The sequence below is a fragment of the Plectropomus leopardus genome, chromosome 14 (genome assembly GCF_008729295.1).
Source record: "Plectropomus leopardus isolate mb chromosome 14, YSFRI_Pleo_2.0, whole genome shotgun sequence".
Taxonomy (NCBI): domain Eukaryota; kingdom Metazoa; phylum Chordata; class Actinopteri; order Perciformes; family Serranidae; genus Plectropomus; species Plectropomus leopardus.
In genome coordinates, this window is record NC_056476.1 from 8,856,864 (window position 1) to 8,884,805 (window position 27,942).

General features: G+C 40.9%; 1 protein-coding gene across 2 annotated transcripts; it reads right to left on the reverse strand.

Annotated features, from left to right (window-relative positions):
* On the reverse strand, positions 1–27,790 carry palm1b (paralemmin 1b). Of its 2 annotated transcripts, none has more exons than XM_042500951.1 (6): positions 9,165–9,798; positions 9,002–9,044; positions 7,940–8,020; positions 2,003–2,118; positions 750–820; positions 1–505 (listed from the first exon to the last, which is right to left on the reverse strand). In XM_042500951.1, exons 2-6 carry the CDS (start codon positions 9,041–9,043, stop codon positions 126–128), a joined length of 690 nt encoding a protein of 229 aa, XP_042356885.1. In that variant the 5' UTR covers position 9,044; positions 9,165–9,798; the 3' UTR covers positions 1–125. The 2 variants fall into 2 exon arrangements, with proteins under 2 accessions (XP_042356885.1, XP_042356884.1); XM_042500950.1 differs by lacking the exon at positions 9,165–9,798 and adding an exon at positions 27,263–27,790 and having other exon boundaries at positions 2–505.
* Positions 27,791–27,942: the final 152 nt, after the last annotated feature.

Genomic DNA, 27,942 nt, shown 5'->3' on the forward strand with positions numbered 1-27,942 from the left:
ACACACTCCCACACAGACACAACACATCTGCAAATACAGACACATGCAATGGGCACACAGGCCTGCACAGACAAAGGTGTGCACTCACACACCCTCACACACCCCCAAACACACATACACACAACTCACATGACCGTGCAGCACTTGCAGGTCTGTTTCTTCTCCTTCTCGTTCTCCCCTTCCTCTCCGCCTCCATTGGCCTTTTCTTTCTCCGCCATGCTCCCATTGGGTGGAGCCTGCTCTTCTGTGGCGGCCTCCCCTCCCGCTTTCCCCTCCCCATCCTCGATGACAACAAACTCAGCCTTCACGTTGCCATCCACGCCTTCCATTCCCAAAGCTGTGTGGGTCTCCTGCTCCTCCTCCACGGTTTTGTAGCCCATGAACACCAGGGTGACAGGGTTATCCGCACTAGCTTGGTCAGGACTGGGACCCAGCAGCTTGGCCTCAATCCCTGTAACCTCTCTCTTGGGGGTCTGACCGGAGCTCTGCACTACTCCGTTCTCACCTATAGGGAGCGCCAGAGTATCATGGAGAGGTTAGGAGCAGGCAGAAAGGAAGGAGGGTGGTCAGGGTAGTCAGAGACAAAGAGGGAGAGGAAATATTGTTTTAATTACCTCCGGCGGAGAGGAACTATTTAACAGAGCAAATGAAGCCATTAATAGCTCACTGTCTCTTTCTGACACAGGTGTCCAGGCTGCGTTCCCATGGTTTCCTGTGTGATCATATGTTGCCATGGGTACTGAACTTACCTCCATTTTCTTTGGCCACACCCTTATTGACTGGAGTGCCTGTCTCCAGTTCTTCAATCTCTTGCTCCAGCCTGAAGTAGAAACACACATGTGCAAAATAATTATTAAAATGAATCAGTAATTAATTTACACCCTTAAGACCTTAATACTGTCATTAAAGGCAACCTTTGAGCATATAATAATCTTGTGCCTATACTTGGACTGCAGACATAAAGGCTACAGACTGGAATCAGGTTTTCACAACTCAAAAGTTCAAACACCATTTTAAAGTCTGACTGAAATCAAATTTCTCGAGATTTGTCTCAGTCTGGACACTCAAATTGGATTACATCACGAACAACGAATACTGGTCACATGACATCAACAGCACATAAAAATCAGCCCTGTTGACTGACTGTGGCTGCACTTAGAAACACATCGACCACCTCTGAGTTCTGTTCCATTATTAATACAGCTTACAGTTTTGCTTTATCATCAGCAAAATCGTGGCTTTTTTAATCCGTGGACATATACAGGTACATGCATACATTTTTACAATGACCACACCAAGCTGTTCTCATGCACTGTTTGTACTATATACCACAATTTGTATAAAACACACAAGAAGGAAGTACAGTAGTATAAAGAACGAAAGCCTGCGTAAGGAGGCAGTTTTGGGTGGTGGATGAGTCAAACAACACAAGACTTTTCCCAGGAGGCCGGTGTTTGGGACCAGGTAAACTTTGAGTTATTTTATGGTACTTCCTTAGCATGTTCCTTTACCTAAACTTAACCTACATAACGTCTTGCCTTAACCTCACCTACATAACTTTATTTACCAAAACCTGTCCCACGAAACTTTACGTGTCTGAACCTAAGCCACATAATTTTACATAACTCGTTTTATGTTATTTTTGCACAATTTAAAATACACAAAATGATCAAGAAAACAGCAGTATACAGTGCAAAAAGATGAATGGGCTCAACAAGAAACAATTAAAAATTCACGAAAAGACAACATATGAAAAACTAATGGCAGAATATATATAAACACACACACACACACACCTAAACTTGACCTACACTTAACTTGCCTAAACCTAACCCGAGTAACTTCACAATAAGGGTGTGACACTAAAATTTGTGGGGCTGTAATCCTTCACATATCATACAAACTGGTATATGAGGGAATGTTTGACCCATTCACTTGTGAATAAAACAATAATCTTGCTGTTTTTCAACAGTTTGACATGCAGGGGTTTTTAGATGCTGACCTGAGGATGACCTGCTCCAGGAGTTTGGTTTTCACCTCGTCCTCATGCAGACGCTTCTGAGTCTCCTCCTCCGCTGGAGCTCCATCTAACAACCAGCGCTCCCTCAGTGCCTTCGACTGCAGGAGGACATAAAAATAAAGATACTGTTCAGAATGAACTAGCGTTCCAACGACTAATCGATTAGATGTCAAACATAAAAGTAATCACCAACTAATCTGATATTCAATTAATCTGTTTGAGTAATTTTTTACCCAAAAAAGACACAAACTTCAATGACTCCAGCTTCTCAAATGTAAATCTATCCAATTTCTTTACTCTTCTGACGGTAAACTGAGTATTTGTGGGTTGTGGACAACACAAGATGTCATCTCTGGCTTTGGGAAACACCAACATTTTTCACAATTTTCTGACAACTAATCAATAAATCAGGAAAATAACTGACAGATTAATGGAGAATGACCATTAGCAGTGGTGGATGAAATATCTGACAGCCATACATGAGAAAAAGTACAGATATTACCAGGAAATGACTTGAGTAGATGTTAAAGTCAACATTTAGAGTATTACTTGAGTAAAAGTCTCAAAGTATCTGATATTTACTGTACTTAACTACCTAACAATTTTTTAAAATATTAAATGTCATCAGAAGTATGAGAAGTGAAAGTGCAAATTAATGCTGGTAATAAAAAAAGCAAGTGTCAGAATTTGGAGGATTATTAAGTTTATTTCTAAAAAATGGAGCATTCATTACAGTTACAGAAAAACAAGCTCTTCTCCACAACATTAGGAATTCAAAGAAAGCCTTCCAATTTTACTTTGTAGCAACCAAGTAACGAAAATGCTTGGGACATAGAAATACCTAAATACTGGAGTAAAATTGGAGTAAAATATTTTTAGTCCAATACACAGAAATATATAGGAAATATATAAAAAAATATATCTATATTAGAAAATAAAAGTGAAAGTTTACAGATATCCAAAAAGTCTGAGCAGAGACTTTTTCTATAATTTCTTATTTGTAGTAAAAAGCAGGACACATTTTACTATATTTTCTCTCTGTCTGGTGTTTGAGTGTGTATATCAGCTATAATGAAAAGGGCAAAAGCATGGAGAGAGCTTTTGATCACGCTTCTTTCATCAGGAATAGTTGATTAATTCATTAGCAGAGCTTCAATCACCCCAAATGCGGCACGCTTTCTCATTTTGACATCACGTGAAATTTCTTTCAGAAGAGATTAGCAGTATTTTGAGTGAGAACGACGAGCCCTTCGGCTTATCTACAGTGAAAATCTACCAGTGAGTGTGCCCAGCACTTCTCTGCTGACTGCTGCCACTCACTGATTTGGTCACATTCTTCGACGGCTGCCAACTTCTTGTTGCCAAGTGGACTGTGGCACGCGGCCAGGGCATCTAAGCCTCTGACAGTGAGCAGAAAAAATCCAAACCATGATATAATTCTCCTGTTATACTAAATTGAGCATGGGATTGGCAATCTGGATAAGTCGCTAAAAGATAAAAACAAAATAGTTCTAATCTTGACCTGCATCAAAAATTTCCTAGAGGTTGGTGATAATTATGAAAATCTTTACGGGCAAATTGAGAGCACAAACTGTGACTAAATGTACTGATTGTAAACTGTTACTGTCATTACAATCCCTGTAGATAAAACATATTCTAGGACAAGATAATTAGCTCTTTGAAACTGAAAGCAACATCAGTTCTCTTATGCTGTTATCAGATGCCTTTCACAAGTGCTTAAACCTTTCAACCCTGAGAAATTTGTTGCGATTTCTTCAACAAAAAAGTGGGGAAAAGGCAATGAGAAACTTTGTAAGAAATGTCCCCCAAATTTCAAGAAATTAGTACGTTAGAAAATTTTTATTAAGTTTGGGAAAAAATATGTAGAGAAAAAAAGAAAAACTATATTCATAATAATCAGAATTAGATATTTATTTAAAATTGTGTTACTAAATTATTATTTTTTTAAACAATCATTTCATCTTTTCTTTTTTAAACTCTTTTTTTTTTAAATTTCAGATAATTTCCTTTCAATTTTTACTAATTTCTTGCTAATTTTTGGGTCTTTTTTTTCTCTGCTGTTCTCTGCCTTCTTCCCTTTTTTTTTTAAAGAAATCATCACAATTTGCTTAGGTTACAAAGGGTTAAATGCTCCCATATGAACTGAAGAAGAACAACAACATGGGAATAAAATGTTTTGTTCTGTGGCTGATTTTTCACTTTATTATTCTCTTATGTTGCACTTCTTCATCTCATTTTCAGTCTATGTTTATTTCTTCTATCAATTTCCAAACAGCCCTGTATCCTTATCTGGACTCCCCATCCACATTCCCTCCTGCAGATAAGCTAATATCAGAGCAAATACTTGGCATGCTCTGAGGTAAATATAACAGTGTGTCTTAGTCGCAGCTGTTAGCCCGTGCAGTGAAATTCAACCCTGCTTGGCCATAAGGAAAAGTGCTAGAAAAAGCGTTTGTTTCACGAGTTGGACTGAAAATCTGGAGCTGAGCTTGATGTGAATTCCTCTCCAGTGATGCAACAAGAATTTCTCAGCAAAACTCCCCACTGCTTTTTTTCCTGCTTCTCGGACTCGACCACCGCCCCTTCCTCTCTCCTGTATGCATCTGTATCCATCACAAAGTTCATGAACTGGGTTTGTGTATAGCATTTTGAATAAGGTTGTAAATTTTAGGGTGTGTTTCCCTCAATTCCAATCCATTTTTATCTTTTAAAGTGTTTCCATTCTTACTTTCACCATTGAGTAATTCCACTCCAGACATCTAGCTCAACAGAGCTTTACAGCTCACACACTCTCATGGTGTAATTTAACACTCCTCATACCCCAGTCCTGCATGGTCTCTTGGGCACTGAATCTAACCCTGCTTCCCTCTCTCTACTCTCGCTCTACTCTGTCGCCACACCCTACTACCCCAACGCCTGACATCACTTAATGTACTCACTCATGCGCATGCAAACACGCGCACACATACACACAGCAGTCTGCACGGACAGTCGTAAAGCTGGAGCGCTGAAGTTACGTCTCTCTCCATTGTTCTTTGGAGTAAAACCTGCTAACGTAGCAGACAAAGGGCGGAACTGTGATACACACACACTGACACACACCGACACACACACCTCCAAATGAACTGAGCAGCTGTAGGGAACAGAGGGGTTTTGTGGGTTTTTTTTTTAAATTAATTTTGCATCTTTCCTTCTACTAAATGAAAACCTAAAACTTTCATTCTTCAGTTACTTAAGAATTTTCCAACAATGTAATTATTTAATCAGCTGTTCTTTTCCTTTAAAATTATTTTTGAAAAAAGTTTGGGAATTTTTTTTCTTACTATGAGCTAGATAATACAAATACTTTGACGCTCAGGTGTGTACGGTAAGCATTAAAGGTTCTGTATACATGCGCACACACACACACACACACACACACACAGGTATGCAGACAAACAGAGACTTGGCTTTATGTGTGATTAGAAAAGGGCAGAGGGCCAGAATCACTTGTTGACTCGAGCTTGTTCAAAAAATTGATTATTTAAAGAGGTAAGTACAGAACCATTGGATTGGTACCAAATTCGAAGTACCAACACGGTGTGTACTACTGTGTGTGTATTCTCCTGGCTAGCTAACAGCCGCAGCTCTGCACTGCTCTCTTAGAGCAGTTACGACTGACATTGGCACGGTGTCATTACAGAAACATAGTGCCCACCCTCTGTTTTCCCATTAGTTAACTATGTCAGTGCTGTTTGCCCTGTTAGCACTGTTAGCACTGTTAGCGCTGGCTCAGCCACCTCCATGTTTCGAACCATGTGCAGTCAGCATGAATCAATGCTCTGAATGTCCTATAGCTTCTTTAACCTACAGCCAGGCCATAGTTAGCTTAGCTTCACACAAACACTGGAAACAGGATGAAAAGGCTAGGTTTCCTTATAGTTTGTGCTATAAAACACTTTTTCGAAGTATGTCAGTGCTACTAATTGTATCATTTTGAAACATCATGTGCTTCCCTATAAACTGTGTGCTTGACATATTAGTATGTTTACATTTAGAGGTTTTAATTAAAGACTGCCAGCTGCAGCATGCATAATCATATCTACCATTGCTGGCTAATTAAAAACAGAACGCTTCGGTGTTAACGACATTGTATTACCTCATCTCACCATTTTGTCTGCACTGAGAGGGTGTGACTGAGTGTGTAGGATCCTGTATTATTAGTGTGATTTTATGGTGGGGCAGGTACACGCTTGTAAAAATGTGGTGAGTAAACGGAGACATTTATTGGGTTTTACACATGAAAGCTGCCTCTGGAAAAGCAACACTTGCTGTGGTTTGCACAAAGAGCCTTCTAATGCTCCTGGACAGCGTGATTACACTTCCCCTCGGTGTGTGTGCGTGTGTGTGCGTGTGAGACGAAAGCGGGGTGCGGTGGGTGTAAGAGCCCTTTCCTGTTGCTGGGAGTGGGACAAAAATCTGTTTCCTCTGCCAAAGCCCTCCGCATTGTCTGAGGCCTCTGTGTTCTTTCATGAAGCAACGCACACAGAAACGAACACACACGTACAGACTCACACATACAAAGGTTTGCTCTGAAAATAGAAAAAGTGGGAGCACGCAAGGGCAGTAGCACAGGTCACACACACGTCTGCACCGGCTGATATACACCGCAACCTTTGCTCATATCTGTGACCTCCCGAATTGTCCCAGGCTGAAATAGCTTTGATAGTGCTGACACATGCGCTGACAAAAGCCTTGTCTTGGATATAATGAGTGTGTGTCCACATGCACACAGATTTGGATGTCTTTTTTAGTGTGTGTGTGTGTGTGTGTGTGTGTGTGTGTGTGTGTGTGTGTGTGTGTGTGTGTGTGTATAAACAGCATGTGGAGGAGCTGCTGGTGTTATCTGCTGAACATTCCGTGACAGCAGCAGTTAGAAAGTATCTCACTGTGTGGGACCGACAGATTTAAAATGAACTGCCAAGTTTAATTTTGTTTATTGAGGCATTTAACACCACTAACACGTAGAGCATAACTCACAGAAAACACACAACTGACCGGCAGTATTTCTGCTGAGAGTAAGGGAGAGGCATGTAGGAGTTCAGGTTACACTTTGAAAGAATTTTATTCATAAATACTTTAATCTTATCAGTGTGAAGCCTCCTCTACATTTCAAACAGAGAGGAATTGGCGTGTTTTCACAGGATGGCAAATACAGTGTTGGGTGTATAAACACCAGTTCACTGTCTGTCCATGCAAGATGGTGGAATTTGTGAGTCAAGGTGAGGACAAGGAAGACAAAAAAATAAATGAAATACCGACACTAAAATCCAAAGCAACAGTAACAGGAGCTAAGGCTGCGATGAGATTATAGCTAAGAATATTTGAACCGAACGGTTAAAGACACAAAAGTCACAGGAGTTGTTCAGAAAGTAACCAAACAGGATCAACAGATGTTCAAAGCAAGAGATGAGGATTGTGGATGAGGATATTTTGGGGTGGGGTTATACTAGATAAGAACTGGTTTGTGCAACATGTCCATCAAATGTTTTTAAATGCCAAACTCAAAGGTGGGTTGTTAAACGGGCCTTCAGAGAGATATTGGGGAGACAACAGTGAATATGGGGCATCTGAACGCAGCACAAGGACACATGTGGATCCAGGTTTCAAAAGGTTAATCAGATCTGAGATGCACCATATTGTAGCTTAACAGGGTGCAACTTTTTGGTCTCAAATCCGCAACATTGCTTGTTAGAACTTACCTGTGTTTGATTCAGTTTGTTGCAAACTGCTGAAATAACAAAGCTGCAATAAAGTGGAGCTCCACTAACTGTACTGTAACCAAGTAACTCAGTGACTAAACATTAGCAAACTCCTCCTGTTTGCAGACGATGTTCTACATTATTCGTGTGTGCGTACCTTGAGATGCTGCAGTTGCCGTCGGTCATCATCCAGCTGCCTCCTCTTATTTTCGATCTCTGTCTGCCTCTTCCTTTTCTCCTGTTACAACACACACACACACACATTAACACACATCATGATCACTCTGCAAGTGCACAATACAAGGAACAATGTGAAAACAGATGTTTTAAAAGAACACCACACTGCGTCCTTAACAGGGCTGGGCGCAAAATTTATATTGCATTAGTGCTGACACTCAGGTATCTTATCAACATCGATATCAAACATTTTGGATGATACCCAGCTCTTGTCTTTCATGGTAGTGCTGCTGATTTAAAGGTATCTTTTGATGACTAAGTACATTAAGTGTAAGTCTTTGTAATTGCTTAGTGTGTCTGAAAAACAGGAAGAAAGAAAGAGATGGAAGCTGGTGTTAATCTTATGAATGTACATTACATTTATAAGGTCATATTTTTCACTCAATATGCCAGGCAAAGGAAAATGTTTGAAATGTTAATGTTTGACCTTGTGGTTGGTGTTGATCAGAACAGTTGTATCCATCACACTACAGTAAGTGCCCTCTATGGAGGCCATCTGTGTTGACAGATATTTCAAAGATTTGACGTTTCGCTGTGTTCAGATTAAATCACTGTGTAATGATTTGGAGTTATTGGGCTGTAAAAAACACTCACAATGAATTAAATCCAAAATTTGCTTCAGTAACTGTGTCTGCCATTAGTGTTTTGTGAAAATGTATTTCCCAATATGCATAATTTTACTGGGCAGAAACCACGACATTGTGTGCATGAAAAAAGAAAGTGAGAGGATAAAACAGACCGAAAAAATGAAAGACATCTAGATAGAGAGAGAGAGACACAGGGAAGAGAGACAGACAAAAAATGTAGCCGCTACATTAGCTTTCAGTGTCCTCTAATGGGTGAAGGAGATGGGATCTAAAAGGTTGAGTCATTAAGAGCGAGTGGTCAGATCCTGACAAGCAGCAATGATTTGTTGATTCTACGACCATCACTGTGCCCTGATGTGCACTCTGTATCTCTGGGTGTGTGTACAAATACTTACAGCGATGGCCTGGAGTCTCTCCTCTTGTGACACCTCAGCCATCCTGAAGCAAAGAAAGACAGAGACAAACAGAGAGAGAGTTATAATCACACATGACCACTAACATCAGACATGACACACAGTGACAAACAACTTTCCTCGCATTCTCTCAGCAGCCATTTACCTTCCAAAGACTTCCCGGTGACTGAGGTTAAATATCTGTCTGCCTGCACTAAATCAGTGTCCCTTTCCTGTCAGGGAGAGTCAGTGAAGGCATGCTAATGTGCTAGCAGGGCGCTGCTGGAGATTCCTGCTCTAATAGGTTCCAGACCAGAGCTCTGGGATGGAGGATGGACGGAAGCAGAGCTGAAGCAAGAGTAGAGAGAGTGCGGCTGTTGCTTCACACAGACAGGATAAAGGTATCATAGTTACGTGCTTCCTCAAAAATCATACATAATAATCCAGTTTTATATATCTTTTTGCTCTAGTTAATGACTGACATTATCTCTTCAGAGTAGAAAGTTGCTCATGACCTGTGACATCAATTGTAAAAAGAGAAGATGTATTTATAATAGGGATTATCAAACCATCTGAAATGACATTCCAGTATAAGGAACCAATGTTCACTTTTGTTGGGTAGGAAGGTCTTTCCAGGGGTGTTATTTTCATTTTGACTTTGAAGATAGGAATTTAGGGCAATGTCTTCTCAATGGTTGGCCTGGGGTTTTAGGGTTAGGGTTTGTGGATACGATACTAAGTCTAAGACACTTAGAGCTGCAACAATAGGTCAATTAATTAATCAAAATAAAATAAATTGCTATTTTTTAAATAATCAATTAATAGTTTTAGTTATGTTTCAAGCAAAAATGTCAAAAAATTAGCTGGTTCCGGCTTCTTAAATGTGAGAATTTCCTGCTTTTCTTTGTCATTTATAATCCTATATGATGTAATAAATGTATTACAGTCTTTGGGTTGACTGTCGGAGAAAAGAAGCTTTTTTCAGATGTTTCTTTGAGCTCTGGGAAATTGCGATGAGCATTTTTTATGATTGTATGAAATTTCATAGACTAAACTAGTAATTGAGAAACTTATTGTTACATTAATAGACGTTAGTTGCCTAAATACACTGCATAATACATGTATGTATATGTGTAATGTAACCTTTTGCTACTAAACATGATATTTGTTAGCTGGCTAAAACATTTCCTGTTCCTGTTCTTTATTATCTTTATTTCTTTATTATCTTTATTTTTATTTATTACTACTTTCTATTAATGTGTGTGCATGTTACTGGATGTGTACACAGCAAGCTGTTCAAGCAAACTGCCCCTTGTGGGATTAATAAAGTTGTCTGAATCTGAATCACTTTTTCTCAAAATCTAAGACAATTTATTTTTTGTCAGTCCGAATCCCAAAGATATTTAGCTTAGTAACTTATAAAGCCAAGAAACTCTATATTTGAGAGGCTGCAAACATGATTTTTTGCCATTTGATTTGCAAGAAAAATTACCTTACTACTATTACTAATGATTAATTGGTTGTCAAAATAGTTGCTGATTATTTTTCAGTTGATCAACTGATTGATTAATCAACTAACTGTCGCAACTCTATACAGTAGCAAGAACCTTTGTGAAACAGTGTGGCTGGAATGTGATGAGCAATGAAGCCCAAAATAAGTGCTTTCTACAGATTGGAGGAGGTGAATGAAGCACTCACAGTCAGCAGCAGTGAGTCTTTTCCAGCCAAAACTGAAACTGATTCACAACACATATGGGATTCTGATTTTTCTGCACTGGTCCAAAACAAACTCTTACAAAAGAGCTATGACACAACGACTCTACATAACTTCCCTCCCACCCCTCTCCAGTGCCAGTAAAATGTGTTAAAACTGTTTGATCGTGTCACTCCTCCTGACGAGTGGCCAGGACACCCACTGTCACTGTAAATTTGCTTGCATCATTTCTCGAGTGAATACTCATAAAGCTTGAATTGAGAGCATATCAATAGAGAGAATGCCTCCTATCTTGCCCTTGCTGCAGGGTTGCCTCGTTGGTTCACTTTTTATTTTCCACACAAAGGTATGCAAATGCCACAACGCTGACTCCTATCAAAACATAAAGCAGCATACATTTCCTGTCATGCTTGCTGTCCAATCACACAAGCCGTAGGACTTACAAAAAACCCTCTGGGGTGTGTTTTGGAAGGACACTCTGTATCGTTCATGCACACACTTCTGGCACAAGTATATTCAAACACCACACTGCTCTCTGCTCTTCTACAAAACCACATCACCGTCACATGGAGAATCTTTGGAGAAAAGCACAACCACAATCATCTGATCAACCTCACACATAAACACACACAAATATTGTCCTGTCTAGACACATTCTTTCAAAATTTCACCTTTCCCATTGATCCAGCACAAACAGGAAAACATCTGGAGATGCACTGAGTAAAATCAGGACTAATAAGGGAAGCCAACACTGTCAAAAGTCACTAATCCATAACAAGAAAAAGGTCCAAATTCAAAAGAAAATTAGGATGGTAAGACTTTCAGTCAGGTGCTGTTTATGCCAAGCGTTTCATAACTTATTTTTTTCACTCAATCTCGGTCCCTTCCCAACCCTGAGGTTACAGCGGAAGCAGGGCAGTGAGCTGACTGAGCATCGTGGGGACTCATCTGGATCAGTTCATCAGTGGAATGACGGAGGCCTGGAAGCACCGGCTGACCATCCTGACCTGAGAAAAGGTCACCACAAACATCAGGGGAGATGAGGCAGAACACACCCACAGTGTAACTATGACAAAACTGCATGGGGACTTTAGTGCAGACAAAATGATTGACATGTTTTTATATTAATGCTAATCACCTCTGTTGGATACATCAGTTCTGATAAAATGCACTACACTTTTTCCCCGTGATAAACCTGCTTAAATCCCAATTTGTGCCCCGAAAGTTTACTCGCAAACATTTGCACACAAAACATCCCAGTGCAGTAACCATGTGGCTGTAGAACAGCGCTGCCCGTGTTCGAGAGAGGACACCATGTGGCTGTCTTCTTGAGGTTGACGACTGTCAACAAACAATTCAGACCCCCAGTGATGCAAGACGAAGAGGTAGGACTGGGCAATATGGCTTTAATATAATATCCCAATATTTTTAGGCTATATCGCGATATTTTGAAATCTCATCTCAACTACCGTAAACTACTAAAATACAAAACTATTAAATTAACTACATTTACAAAAAAAGTAGCTACTGTCATAAAATTAAGTCATATGAACTACCGTTATAATAAAGTTTAATAAAATACTGTTTATAATGTTAAAGTAAAGTATAAAGTTAAATAAAGTACTTTTCTAGTCAAGTTATTTAAAGCATTGTTCTAATTACACTTAAGTGGAATACATGGTTCTTTTATTTTGAAGAACCTGGCTCATCCTGGGCTGGAAGTGTTGATGTTTTTGTGGTGGACTTCTGGTCAACAGTTGGATCTTAGTACTAGCAGAAAGGTAAACTGTAACCGCAGAATGAGGATTCATCCACTGCAGGCTGGAAACAAACTACAGCTATCCAGTCATATATTGCAAAGATTTCCAAGGCACACTGGTGCTCCAGGGGCGCGATATGCGACTAAATAGTCGTGATTGGAGCTCTGCAGATGGAAAAACACAAAGCCTCATCGCACACAGTACCGCCACTACCAATCATTACATTAGACTGTTAGTGCAGCGCCACTAAATGTGATGATTCATTCTTTGTAAGCTGGAAACTAGCAGCTCTCCAGTTCATATAATAATAGTATGGTTGCAAAATGAGACTAAATAGTCACAGTCTGCAGCTCTTCAGAATTAAAACGAGGAATTATCCGTTAAAAATAAGTTTGCAAGAATGTGACCAATGCTGGTTTTGGTGCTACAGTTTTTATACTCAGGCCTAACAGATAACAATCAACCCTCAGAGACAGTGGAAAATCCATCAAAACTATCCAGTTCAAGCCAAAGTTAACAACAGATGTCCATCGGACCACTTGGGAGTTATATGCTCAGATTTCAAAGCTTATTCCACCATTCAAACTTGTATTTTAATACTTGTCCTGCTTCTTTAACCTCTAGGCAACAGCTGTAATGAATTTTTAAGCTGTATTGGAAAGAATATGTCCACCATGTAGGAACATCTAGAGCTGGCATCCTGCAGCCTCTCTCATAAATAATGGACAAACAAGGAGAAAGGAAAGCAGACACAAAGACAGGCATCTTTGTGGCATGGTTAGAGGAGTAATTACATTTATGGCTGAGAAAAGGGGACAGCCAGGGAGGCCGGCAGAAAGAGACAAATTAAAATAATAAATCAACATTTTTAGTCAGAGAGAACGGAGAAAGGAAGCTGTCTGAGCCAACTTGAAAACAAATTGAAACCAGGGATGTTTTTGTCAATATGTCAAAGCAGGTGCACGGAGACTAGAAGTCAAGGAAACGGACTAATGACCAGCCCTATTCCCTGTTGAGTGCACTGCTGCTGTAGCATTTCCAGGAACACATTAACTGCCGGCATAGAGCACCAGCATCCTCTTCTAATAGCATCATGGTCCTCTGGCACCAGCAGTCACTTTACACACACTCTATTGGGACTGAAATGCCCTAAAAGTGATTACCTTAATGCTCATGGAGCTAAATGAATGATAATCCTGCTGAGCATCTTTGTTTTGGGATATCATGATGACCCAAAGCCCACCCTTCCAAGGTGAGAGGACATTATTTTCCTTCCACTGCATTGGCAGGACGCACCATGCCCAAATTAGACAGAGCCCTTCCTACAACACTGCTGGTTTTGGGTTTATTATAGCGTCATGTTTTCACCTTTCATCGTACAAAAACGTTGCACTTGCTGTAAAAAAAAAACATGACTTTTGAAACTTTTAAAAGCTTGTTTTTGTGAAGGTAATTTGTTGCAGCCAATTGCCCTGACAGAGTGATACTCACTTTACAGCCCATGGGCCAAATCTGGCCCAAATAGCTTGAAATCCAAATGTCTTAAAATCCTAGAAACTTCCCAAAATCCTATATTTCCTAAAATCAGAGAATTTTACTTCAATCGTAGAAACTCACTAAAATCCTAGAAACGTGTTAAAATATTAGAAACATCCTGAATTCCAAGACATGCCCTAAAATCCTACAAATGTGCTACAATCCTAGAAACATCCTAAAATCCAAGAAAGGTCCAAATACTAGAAACTTCCCCAAATGTTCTAAAATCCTAACCATCCTAAAATCCTAGAAATATCCGAAAACCCCAAAATGTTGTAACACTCGAGAAATTTCCTAAAATACTGGATATGTCCAGAAATCCCTAAAAACATGTACAGGGCTGCTGTTACTGGGTCCTGGCCTCCTGTCATGTTGCAAAAGTGGCCCCAAAGTAAAGCAAGTTGAGTATCTCTGCTCTAACATGCTCTGAGAAGACGTTCAGAGACGCTGTATTCATTATTCACGCTACACATACTGGGAGTAAAAAGATCAGCCTGCACACTCTGTACTGATCTGTACATGAGACGAGTCACACTGTGTGACTCTGGGACAGCCACCGGCCACCCATCGAGGTATTTGTCTGCAATAGTAACAGATTACACCAGGTGTCATCATCACTAATCTCAGATTATCTTAAACACCACAACAACCTGGAATTGGACACCACAACAAACTGATTGTGATCTCACGCATTCAGAGGCACTGATTTTTTTAAAAGCTTGTTTTTATAGCATCTGTGCTTCATTATATAGTAAACACTTCAATGCACAATGTCTGAACGGATCTAACACTTACAACATTGCAACCATATGGGATGCCCTTTAGCTGGATTAACAAAAATGGCATTAAGAAAAACGTGAAAAAATGAATGAAAAAAAGAAACATTTTCATGAGAATAGTTATAAACTAAACTGTGTTTTAAGACAGACATTGTTGATTTTGTTCTTTTTATGGGAAATAAGACACTGCAATCATATAGGATATTGCCAGCCTTCTCCTTTAAAGTGAAAAATGACTGTATTTCAACAGACTTACATAATGAAGAACCCTACTCTGAAATATTCCTGCACATATACAGTACATGAAGAACTGTTGGAAGCTTGTTGGCCGACTGGAAACTTTCTTGCTTTCCGATCAGAGAACAGAGACAATATTTTACAGTCAGATTAACAGCCGTATGATAAGCCAAACAAGCAGAGGAGACTAGAAGCCAAAAAAAAGAAAAACACTTAGGGAATCAAACTAATTTTACACTTGTTACAAATTGCGACAAATTACCTTGAAAATAGCCTCTAATGGTTCCAGTTTTACAACACTGGCATGATGCACATTCTAATAACTTTGTTATTTTTAGGGAGCTCTTCTTGCCTTGTGAGAGGGAAACGTGTTCGCTCAAGTGTTAATTCATAGCAGCAAAAACCTTTTAACTGATATTGCGCAGCCATAATGAAATTTCGAAAACACACACAAACACACGCACGCACACACACAAATTCCTGTGTAGAAATCAGACGGAATTTAGAGGCAGAAAAATGAGAAAATAGAGGTCAAAGAAAAAACCTTCACTACTAATTACTTGCTATTACTTAAAATCTAAAGAAATCCCAGGAGTGAACAAGATAGTAATTTCTGGCTAATCTAGAGTGGCAAAAGCTTGTAGACACACACACCAAAGTATGCACAAAATAGCACTGTCTGGCACAAAAATGTTCCCTCCTCAGGAAGAATGATGTCTGTGAGAATGACTCTTGAGCTTGATGACCCAGGTCATGCGTTACAAAACTGAGAGAGTCTGGAAAAGGAAACTAATCTCAAACCCCCTTCACACTCAGTTGGAGTGGTACTTCTTTCTCCTTCTTTCTACTCCTCACTTCCACAGTTTCCTTCCTCCAGGCCAAAAGAGCAAAGGGACAACAATACTCCTCTCTGCCTTTCTGCCCCAACAACACACACAACACACACACACGTCCCAGGCCAGCACACACACTACAACTTTGCCACCACCACACATTCAGCTCTGCATCCTTCTATCCGAGGCAAAATTCTGCCAAACATAAACAGTCCGGTGCCAACAAAAACTGGAGGAAGTCCGCTGAGGTCACATGTTAGTATTCCAGGGGTCAGAGGGTGAAACTCCTTTCCCTATCCCGAGAGGTCACCCATAAACAACAGCTCTGTCAGTACAGAGCAGAGTGACATACTGTGAAATGTCCATGTGGAGAAGACAAATGAGAAGCCACACAGAGACTGAGACACGTGGGGTGTGATGAAGAGGTCAGAAAGCAGTGAGAGCTGGTCACTAACGCTGGAGCCAATATTCTGGGATTTTGGAATCTGTGTCAAAAAATTCTATGAAGTTAATAGCTTCAATTAACAAAGATTAACTATTTAAGGAAGTTGTCCTGTGGTTTTTAATGCACTTATAATGCTGGGGATTTCCCAACAGACAGAATAAAGAAGCAGAGGCCAAGAGATTCTGACATTTACTGTAGTTTCTATCTTAAGTTAAGTTAGACATCACAATATTTTTGTCCAAACCTTGATATTGGTATTGCAACAATATCGGGGGGTAGACTATGGGTGCTTCACAAAATATGCACACAATAAGATTTTTGATAAATTATCCTCATTAATGTCAATATAATGACTAAGTGGATAAAGGTAAATAAAAGAACAGCTAGAACAATTTGCTAAGTTTAAAAAAAATTACATAATTTTACTATAATACAGTCTTTAATCTATGACGATATCTAGTCACATATCACAATATTGATAACATATCAAATTGATAAACAGTGTTTCTGTCCTGTTTGTATACAGCCTTTATGTGCAACCCCAAATGTTTGCTGTCTTCGAGCCCAGGCTAATGGCTAATGACCTTCTTGCGCTGCGTTCAAGGACCTGCAAAAACCTCAGAATTTAGACAGGGACACAGAATCATATAAAGGTGAATTTAAAAGAAAGAAAAAATAAGAAAGTTTAAAAAAGATCATGGTGTTCATCCACCACTAGCAAACCGACTTATGAACAACTCTTTTTCCAAACCCTCACAGCATCCAACAAGCTTACAGAAAAAGTCTGACACTGAGCAGCAGCTTTCACTCATTCAGGGTTGGAAATTAGCACCAGCCACCAGCCAAATGCTGGTAAAATATGCAAGTGGCTGCTAGATTTGCTGAACTCATCAGATGTAAAAACAGCAGTAATCTATTAAGTGTCTGGTAGATTGTGAAATCCAACAGCCGCAGTGGCAGGTGGACAAAAAGTGAATATCTAACACTGCACTTGTTCTTTGGCTCAGTGGGCGTCTGCTCATGAACTACTCGCTCGTCTGTTTAGAGGATGCTGCTTGTGAATCCTGTAAACTTTTTTGTCTTGTCATTCAAAATTAACTATTCGTATGCAAATCTAATATTGTTAAAATCTTACTTAATTTCTCACCTGAGGGCTCCTGAGCAATTGCTATGGAAAGTGGCCTTGATTGTGTAATTTTTGGACTTATGTTCTTCCAAATCTGAAAAGTGTAGTGGAGCAAACAAGGGAATGACCAGCCCTACTCTGCCTTACTCTGACTCTGATTGGCTTACCCCGACCCAAACCAATCTCACACCTCATAAAACCTAAACTTGACGGATCCAACCAACAATGAAAACAAGTACTGGCCGGTCAGAGGCAGAGTAGGGCGGGTCATTCCTTTGCTATCCATGGAAACGCAAATTTGCATGGAGTAAGGGGATTACAGAAACTGCTCAACCGTTCACTATGAAAGTATACCTCTGCAATTACCTCTATCTACCTTAAAAGTTCCTAACATGACTAAAAACCTCTGCCCCAGTTCTCACTTGCCTTCAAAAAACTGTTTTGCCTCTTGTGCATCCCCTCAAAACACTGACCTAAGACGATGTCCCCACCCTGTGTCTCTGCCCCCCTGGACCCCTCCTCATCGTCTCGCCTCATTTCTTCACTTGCCCTTCATTACTTCCACAACATAAAACCTTTACACTGCGAATCTGTTCAGCCGTGGTGTTTGCTTGTTAATTTTTATACATCCAGCAAATGCACGCCCAGTCTACAGCTCTTGTGACACTTTATTGATTGCTGAGTTTTGATTACAGCCACTGCAGGTCGGAACACAGGTTCAGCCTGTAGACTGGACAAAGTACATGGCGTCTCTGATGCCACAGATAGTCTGTGTTGGGATGTTTCAAAGGCTGGTGTTTGGTTCACTGTGGAGAAAATCCAAATTTAGGCAAAAGAGTGAAGCGACAACCACCATGGCTGAGTGTGATGTAAAAGCCTTTTAGCTCCCCACCTGGTAAACAATCTGTTCTGATTTACAAGCTGCATATTTTTAGTAGGTAGTGAGAAAAGTCACTACAAAGACAACAGAAGCAGAAATTTGAGAGCTTCTGGACACAAGAGGAGAAGTTGACATAAACTGACAGCTCGTCACCATGGTTAAAGATTTGGTTATAGCAACATTACACAGCTGTTAGAAAAGATTTTTTTGGACATTTCATATGTATTAACATTTGTAAAGTGATAAAATATATTAGCTGACGGGAGGTGGTGGGAACAGTGGATGGCATGTCACCTGTGCAGGATGCCTGCCAAGCAGCAAACCATTCAGTTCAATTCAATTTTATTTATAAAGCCCGTTATCACAAAACACAGTTCGCCTTAGAGGGCTTTACAGCATACGACATCCCTCTGCCCTCAGACCCTCACATCACCCTCTTCCAGGATGGACAGACATGCAATAGATGTCGTAAATAACAATTAAATTACAGTAAGGACAAAGAGGAAAGAGAAAGAGAGAGGGGGAGAGAGAGGGAGAGAAGCACAGCAACAATGGTAACAAAAGCACATCATATACAATACAATAGTGATGACGTAAAATTACTAAATGCACTCTATGATAGCATGTCATGTTGCAGAAGAGGGTCGTGTCGAGCAGGATCACGGCTTATAAGCAACCAATCCCCACGACACAGGCGCAGCCTCAGACAGGATCACAGCAACAGCACAACCAAGACCACAAACTAAGGCGAGCTAGAGGTACAGCATCAGTGCAGACCACAGACAACATGACCAGTTGTTTTAGCGCTTCCTTTCTGTTTCCATTGGCATTTTAGGCTCTAAACTTGTTATCTGACATTTCATAGATCAAATGATTTATCAGTTAATTTGCGAAAATAACTGGAAGTTTAACTGACGAAAATAATTAATGGCAGCCTTTCTACAAAGCTTTCAACAAGTCACTTCAGAACAGAGGCGTTGTTTTGACTGGTAGCCCAAATGCATTCTTTTGGCATATACAGCAAAAAAACCCCACACACACGTAGTGTAAGTTTTGCAAATCAGATCCAAACTAAACGCAAATTCCAATCCAATTTCTACAGATGCGTCTCAGTCAAGTTGCTCTGGGTGCTTAAATCTGATTTCAAAGTGTCTTTTGAGTCCCTTACTGCGTGACACAAAATAAAGACATCAAATCCAGAGTTACAAAAGTGCAGAGTGGAATCTGGGCTCTGTTGCTAATAGCAGAGCAACAGTCTGTGGACAGATGCCAGTGAAGAGGTTCTGCTGGTGACTTAAAAGAGCAATTGTTAGGACGGCAAAAATGATGGCCTCCTTTTCACATGCTTTCACATTGCAGGTCACCAGCATAGCTACATTGTTACCGATGCCTGTGTTGTTACCACAGAAACCCATGCAGATGGCTGGTACAGTATTAAATAAACACACAATAGCAACTGGATCCTTACAGTGTGTGTAATGACTGCCAGGCACCACAAGCTGAGATTTCAGAGAGTTCACTTGAGTGACAAGACAGACATGGGTCAAAACCAGGAAGACAATCAAAACAGGCAAACTTATCTAAAGGAGGTAGGCAGAGAATCATCAGTGTATGGATCAGGCAGGAAGAATAACAGCTGAAACAACAGGGCAGATACAAATTAAACAATCTGGCAAAATGTGGGTGGAAATGGGCTGGTGTAGATGCTGATGAGGGAAATGGGGAACAGGTGAGCAGGAAAGGGGTTATGGCGGGGCAAGAGGGAGTGGCTGGATGTGGGAGGCAGGTGACTGGGACAGGTTTAAAAGTCTGAGGACATCTGGTAGACAGGTAGACAAACAGCAATGAAGGGACCGGGGGAAGGAGAAGTGTGTCTGAGAGTGTGTAGAAGTGTGTCTGAGAGGCAGAGTGGGAAAGAATAAACACATCTGAATCAAGAGCTGCAACAATTAATCGATTACTTGGCAAATATAAAATTAATCATTAACTAATTTGATAATGGTAACTCGTAAGCTAAAAATTCTCTGGTTTCTTCTTAAATGTTTTCTGGTTTTGTTACTCCTTGATGACAGTTAACTGAATATTTTTGGATTGTTGACAAAACAAGACATTCGAGGACATAATCTTGGGCTTTGGGAAGCACTACCATTGTTTTAATCATTATGATTTTTATAGACCAAACAGCTGATCAATTAATTGAGAAAGCAATCAACAAATTAATTGTCAATTAAAATATTCGCCAACAGCAGCCATAAGTAAGTATTTCACTGATAAAAAGAGAGTTTTCACATAAAACTAGGCCTATTATACAGCAGAAAGACACAAATATTTTTGAAATTGGTGCTGCGTGACCAGAGAAAACATGGAAAAGGGGTGCTTTTGCTCAAGAGATAGAAAACAGCAAGCAGTATGGCTGGTGTGCACTTCCTGTTCACAGACTCTTGCAATTACAGCTAAACAGGCACTAAAATGTGTTTATGAAAACATATTAGAAGAAAAATGGGCAGTGCAGTAACATAATCTTGACTGATATACGATCAGCACTGACTAGTTTAACTGTTTTGGGTTTCAGTTCAACTCTGACTTGATCCAGTTCAATACTTTATGTGTCCACGGTGGCAGGCAATATGAAAATGCGTAAGTACAGCCTGTAGTTCCAGCATCAGCCCAGGAACCAGCAAAATGATGTAATTTACGATGTTTAGCTGGGTGGGAGGACGGATAACCAGGCACTGCTCAGATGGAGGGAAGTTTAACACAGTTCATCCACACATGCTACCCACACTATTTTAATACAAAGCTGGTTGAAACTCGGAGTTGTATCCCTTTAACTGAGGCAAGCATTGTGACAATGTATCCCTTGTAGGAGCGTTCTCACATGCTTTAATTTGAACGTAGGCATTGCAATAAAATTCTTGGGTGAATACCAAATGTCCTGACCCATGCATAGCACATTAGGATTGTTGGTAGTTTACAAAAATGTTGCACAGAAATTGTACAAATGCCTATTTGTGTCTCTAGCTGACCTAAACGTATGTCAGGAAGTTGATGAGTAAATAGGTTGGTGGTTCTAATTATGGACTTTTTCCTTCAGCTGCATCTTTTTGCAGGAACAATGTCCCTGCATTAGCATCAACATGACCTGCTGACTGCATGGCTTTCACAGACAGTCGGTGTGCTCTCTGGTCAATCAGAAAACTCACTATATCCGGAAGCCTATGGAGTTGCATTACTGGAGCCGCCTCTCAACGTTAACACAGGAACCATTAGGCCAAATAGGTGCCTTCCCTTATGGCAAGATCCCAATCCCCACTCAAGGCTCTCAAGAGGTTCGGGAATTGTTTATGCTAAGTATGTTTGTCCAATATCACCCTGTCCAATCTCTGCAGGGGTTATGAAAGACTGGTCTTCATTTATGAGGGGACAAGACTGACTATTCATTCTCCTCCTTCCCCTGAAACCAGATGTGAATGTGTGTGTGGCATTAGTTTCAGGTTATCTGGAGTGCAGAAAGATGGATGAATTCTTCTTTATCAATAGCGCTTTTGATATTATCTTCGCAACATCACTGATGATCGTCATATGAGCGCATGAGTGTGCATGTGTTTCCAAAGGGGCGCATGACATGCACGGAGATGCACAAACTCGTACTGCTGAGCACATTTCTTTCTGAGATTAAAAGTGACTTAGTGGCTAAAAATGACAGTCTATCAGAAGACAGACTCTGCTGGGAAGAGAGTGAAAAAAACAAATCCTTTCTCGCCTTATCTGTCATGACAAAGCAGCGGGGGGGGGGGGGGGGGGCTGTAATGAGAGATAGTCAGAGAAAAGAGAGTCAGAAAAAGTGACTATCCAGGAGGAAAAGAGGAGGCAGTGATTAATAGAAAGAGAAAAAAAAACTGAGGCAGAAAGGGCAAGGTGGATTGCATTGCGTTATCAAATAATATCTCACATCTCTACTATCTGCCCAGATGTTACTCCTTATCTGTGCACATGCTGAGCAAGCTTTCACTCCTACTTCCTCTCCTTCCCTACAGCACCATGTTTCAGCACAAAACAGGGACTGTAAGAGCTGCTGTAATGCATGACTTTCATTTTCCTGGACTACCATGCTGATGTGATTTTATACCCGCTGCATAAATGGCTTCTTAATGAAAGCAAGGTCATTTAACATAATTAGCAATATCTATCACTCTAGGGCAACTCACTCAGGGCAGGAAGTGAACTCGTGAGGGGCCTGCTATCAGCTGGTAATGATGTTGAACCAACCAGTTTTGCCACTGAGATGCTTGCAAATTGCTGTCATGCATTAGAGGTGGTAGAGCTATGTTAAAAGCAAAATGTTAGATGTTATGCTGTCACTTCTAGTGTAGAGGTTACCTTTAACCCCCTTGCATTTTCATTAAACCTGAATTAACTGCTTTCTTGGGTGACTTAGGGGCAGTGAAAACAAGCTGCACAACATGACACACTTATCACCTTTTAATACAAGTTGATATGATGAACATGTGAGCAAACAGTTGCTTAGTTACACATCCAGAATATTTGGAGCAACTTCAGCACTGGTCTTGAGATGGGTTTCTGACCTGACAGATGCAAGTCAAATATTCAGTCTTTTCTTTCTCTTTTGGTCTCCACTAAAGGAGAGACATTTGACTTTAAGCTGCTAAATACTGCACTGTGTTCACCAGCTAGTCGCAAAAAAAAGCTTATATGTCCCTTTAAGCTGTGTTTATGGGGACAGTTATGTCACATTTCCACTGCATGGTACTGCACGGCTCAACTCAACACGCCCTTTTCTGGTTTTACATTTGCAAAAGTTGTGGATAGTGCCTTGTACCTCTTTACTACCACCTCAGTTGAGATTCAAAGCGAGCTAGGCTGATACTAGAAGTTGAAGTTAAAACACTGCAGACTACAAATTGGTCAGAGATTCGTCACCAGAATCATCATTTGCATGACAAGGGACATTCTACTCAACTCTGCCGTGTTTAAATAACCAAGCTACCATCAATAGGCTACAATTATTTTATACACTTGACCCAGATTTAAAAATGGCAGCCTGCAAAAGTACACTGTACAGAATGTACACTACATCATGCAGTTTAAGAAGTGCAGATGTTCCTCTGTTTGGTTGATGTTGAAGGATTCTTCTAGACTTTCTAAATGTTACTGGACTGAATGGCTCTAATCCGATAAGGGGTTGTGACACTCAAAATAACGTATCGACTCATTTCTATACATCTCTTTCACAATCTAATATGGGAAAAAGTATTTTTGGACCCAATCGCATCACATGGCAAAAGGCTGTAATTCCACAGTTTGGCCACCATGTCAAATTGGCTTCAAAGCCCAGCACTGTCCTTGGAGGCTTGTAGAGAACTGTCACTATGACCGTTACTTGCTGGACACGGGACATGCAACACAAACCCACCAAGCTACCATCAATAGTGACATCAATATTCACAGATTCTAAAAACTGGCAGCCTAAAAAAATATGGCGTACAGTTGACTCACTGCAAACATTCTCTTCTGGTTGGTTGCCGACGAAAGGATTCAGTAAGTGTTGCATCGAAGATGATGTCACAGCACTTTAACACAGCGTCGCTATGGAAATCAGCTAAGAATCACACCTACTCTGAGGGTGTACTATCTGCAGTGGGGAATGAAATAGAGAAAAGGAACTGGGACCAAAGCTGAGTTGAGATTAGCGAACCATGCAGTGGAAATGAAGCGTAAATGAGTGTGCTCTTTATGATAACAGTTTCACACTTACTCTTAGTATTGGTTCAGTATGACCAGTTTTTTCCCACTGAGGATTTCGGTTGGGCAGAGTTCACTGTAGGGCACTTTTGACTGCAGTTTGTTGCTAGTAAAGAGTGATACTCGTCCTCATTTGTCATTGACAGCCTGAGGTTAGGACGAATGACCTTCCGGTAACCACCCCATTTTCCCTATCTAAATTGGTGAAAACAGATCCATCCCAGCGCCCAGCCTGCCAGGCCAGGAGACAATCGACAGTCGACAACACACACACACACACACACACACACACACACACACAAACAAAAACCTCATCCATCTTTTTTCTGACATACATGCAAAGAAAGGCTAAAACACAAAAGCTGCACATTCACAAACACACACACACACAGACCTATAAGCACACAAAAACCTGACACACACAAATGCGGCTGTCCAGAGTCATAAAGCCACATGATGACTGGGTGGACAAGACAAGTGCTGTCAGCTCTACTGCCAGTCGCTGACACAACACAGAGCACCCGACCGGATATAGACCCTCAGCTCACACACAGCCAGGCTGAGGCCTACAGCAGGCTTAACATGTCTCACTCATACAATGAAACAACAGAACGGACAACAAACAGCGCGCAGAGGTGCTGCTGATATTGTGATCCCAATTCTCTTTCACGGTGACTCTTAAAGGACTCGTTATGTAATTTAGGTGCTTTCATTTCTGTGCTCAGAAATCTGCATTTTGTATTTGTGTGTATTTGGTTTAAGTTATAAACAAGGACAAATTTACATTGTGATGGGCAATGAATACTCATGTACATGATCTAAGACGACAGGTTGTGATCCAAAGAAAGCCAACACACTGTGACTGTCGTTTTGATCCTATTTTGAACAATTTTAGTTAGATTTCCAAGATTTCAAAGTATACTGAGCAAGATTGTCGGTTACTATTATAAACATGCTTGCAAGTGAAAATGAAAGTAAAAGCCAACCCTAGATTCACCCTCGTTGGCTGTTTCACCTCACTAAACAAGAAGAGTATAAGAAAACACAGGCTGAGTGCAGAGTCTCTGCAGAAAATACACCACCAGACAAGTGGGTCATAAGTGATGACTAAGAAAGATTACTACTGAATGAGTATATATGTTGGTTTTTTTTTTAAGGAAATATCTGCATAGCATATCTTTAAGGAAAGCTGTACATGCCTATTTTTTTCTTAAAGAGACCCCCCCAAAAGTTTTTAAAGCACAAAAACATATCATTCTTTGCATATGTCTTGACCCTTACAGGACTTGAAATCACTTCTCAATACCAACAAGCATCTCCATACCTGGGCTGAGATGACAAATGGACGAGATCTCTTACTTAAAGGTCCAGTGTGTAGGATTTAGAGGGATCTATTGGCAGAAATGGAGTATAATATAATAAAATGTATTTTCTTTAGTGTTTAAATCACCTGAAAATAAGAATCATTGTGTTGCCATTACTTTACAATGACAACACCATGTTGCACTTCTATGTTTCTAATAGCCCAGAACGCACAAACCAAGTGCTCTAGATAGTTCATTTAAGTTTTCACGTCAGCAAACTAAGTTAGAAGTCCCTGTGTGACCACTGTGTCAGAAAAATTGCTGATTTTGTTTAACGTAAAACGACTTTATTCAGTGTTTCTACAGTTTTAATCACCACATCTGTTTGCTCTGGAGAGGAAGAAGCCTCTGTGGATAATTCAGCTCACGGTAAAAACCTCCCGAATGTCTCGATCTTAAGTCATCAAAGAAAAAGTTGAGTGCACATCAGCACATGGTTGGCAAGCTTCCTGTGTCCAGCATGTCAAACAGCAAAGGAGGAACTCTGATTTGTAATGTTAAACTGCTTTTTCAGTGTTTTAACTGGTTTAAATCACTGGGTATGAATGTTTTTGGAAAGGAAGAGACCTCTGCAGATAAATGGGCTCCTGGTAAAACCTGAACGATGAAAACCGGAGGAATTCTAACCAGGAGAAGTTTCAGCTGGTTGCAATCTGCAATCCTCACCCGTAGATGTCACTAAATCCCCTAAATCCAACACACTGTTCCTTTAAAGTCGGATGAAACTGTCATGGAAGAAGAGTCAATAAAACAGGTGTCACTGCAGCTATTTAGACACATAAAGCAAAGATTTGGTGCCCTGCCAGTCCTTCGAGGAATGAATCTCTTAGAAATAAAAATGGGTGTGTGATGTTTACAGACTCTGTGCTGTCACCGTGAACTTCTCGTCAACAAAGATGTTGTGACTTCTGTTCACAGGGACAGAAACCCAACAGAAACAATGGACACAAGACCAAACAAAAACACACTCTTTGTCTGGTGTCACCTGCTGCGATCAAACAAGAAAACAGAGTAAAATGTTTGCTATTCAGAGACTGGAATAGAAACAGAGGAGCACACACACAAGCTTACGTGATACTCTGAGAGGACAGAGGAGTGTATCACCAGTGGCAACCTGAGCTGGAATTAATCGCAGCTCATTCAGCTGGAGATGAACAGACTCTCTGCGCTCCTAAAAAACCACCGACTGCTGCCTGCTCCGCTGCACGGTGTGAATTCCAGACAGGAGTATGTAATGGCCAAGGTTTTTGCAGCTCATGCGCGCCATGTTGGAGCAGACTGCTCACATCACAACACACCACAGAATACCCTGTGACTGTCCTCTCCTCCACAGCGTCTCTCTCAGCATCTCTCACCCATGCAGTGACGACTGGCGCCACTGGAAATCCACCATCGTGGCAAAAAACCCAGCCTCGCAAAACAGATCGATATGACATGATGGATCATCAAACGCATATGTAAACATGTCGTCCCGTTACACCTGTCGGCCTATCGTAGCTTGAGAGTACAGTAAAGAGGGCCTCTGGGTGTCTAATAAGGGCTGTTGACATGACATGATCATGCAGCTATTTTTTCACCTCCAAAAAATACTTTCATTTCAAATATGTCCCTTTAAAGATGCTGCGCCGCGGTGAACCTTTGCGCAATGTTTACACCAAGGCATTCACTGCCAAAATGTTAATGATTTTTTATTTTCTCCATCTCCATCCCTCTGTCATCCCTCCTGCCTGACTCTAAAGGATGCTACCGGGCTGCAAGCTTAAATATTGCGCCACCAAAAGCAGGTCAGCCACAAAAACACACCGCACACTGTAAATCACGACTTACTCAGTTGCAGATCCCTTTCCCGCCACGGACGTCTTCCAAACAGGGTGTCTTCTTGTTTATTTCTGAGCCGAATACTCTAACACCCCCTTCCTCTCCTCCTTCTCCTCCTCCTCCTCCTCCTCCTCTTCTGTTTCTGGCTGGCACCCCTTCTGTTATTGCCGAGGTGATGCCGCGAGCAGCCCGAGCGCGCACTGTAATAATAATAATAATAAGACCCCGATGGTTTCCTCTGGAGCGAAAAAGACGCACGACGGACTGAATGTCATGGGCGGAGGGGCGTCGTCTGAAGCAGGTTGAAGTCTAGTTAGTGTACAGAGAGAGAGAGTCGGAGTGGTATGTGGAGGGGAGTGGGGAGAGAGGGGAAAAGGATACGCCTCCCCGCCTTGTGGAGATAAAGGGGGCCCTGGCTGCGCGCGTTGACGGAGATATGGGTCCTCCTCTCCAAACGGGGGCCCTGCTTGCTGGCTCTCCTCCAGCCTTATCATATGACGTCCGAGGAAGCAGGCAGCCTGCTTTAGGGCTGCAGAGGAGCCGCGTACGTGCAGCCTGAATTTGGGATCAAATCCAGTTCTGTTATCAGAAAAGAAAGCACCATTCTTGCATTTTTTTTCTGCCCCACTTCTCCATCTAGCGGCGAAAAAGCTCAATGGCGAGACTTCAAGATGTGTCTTCATTCTGTT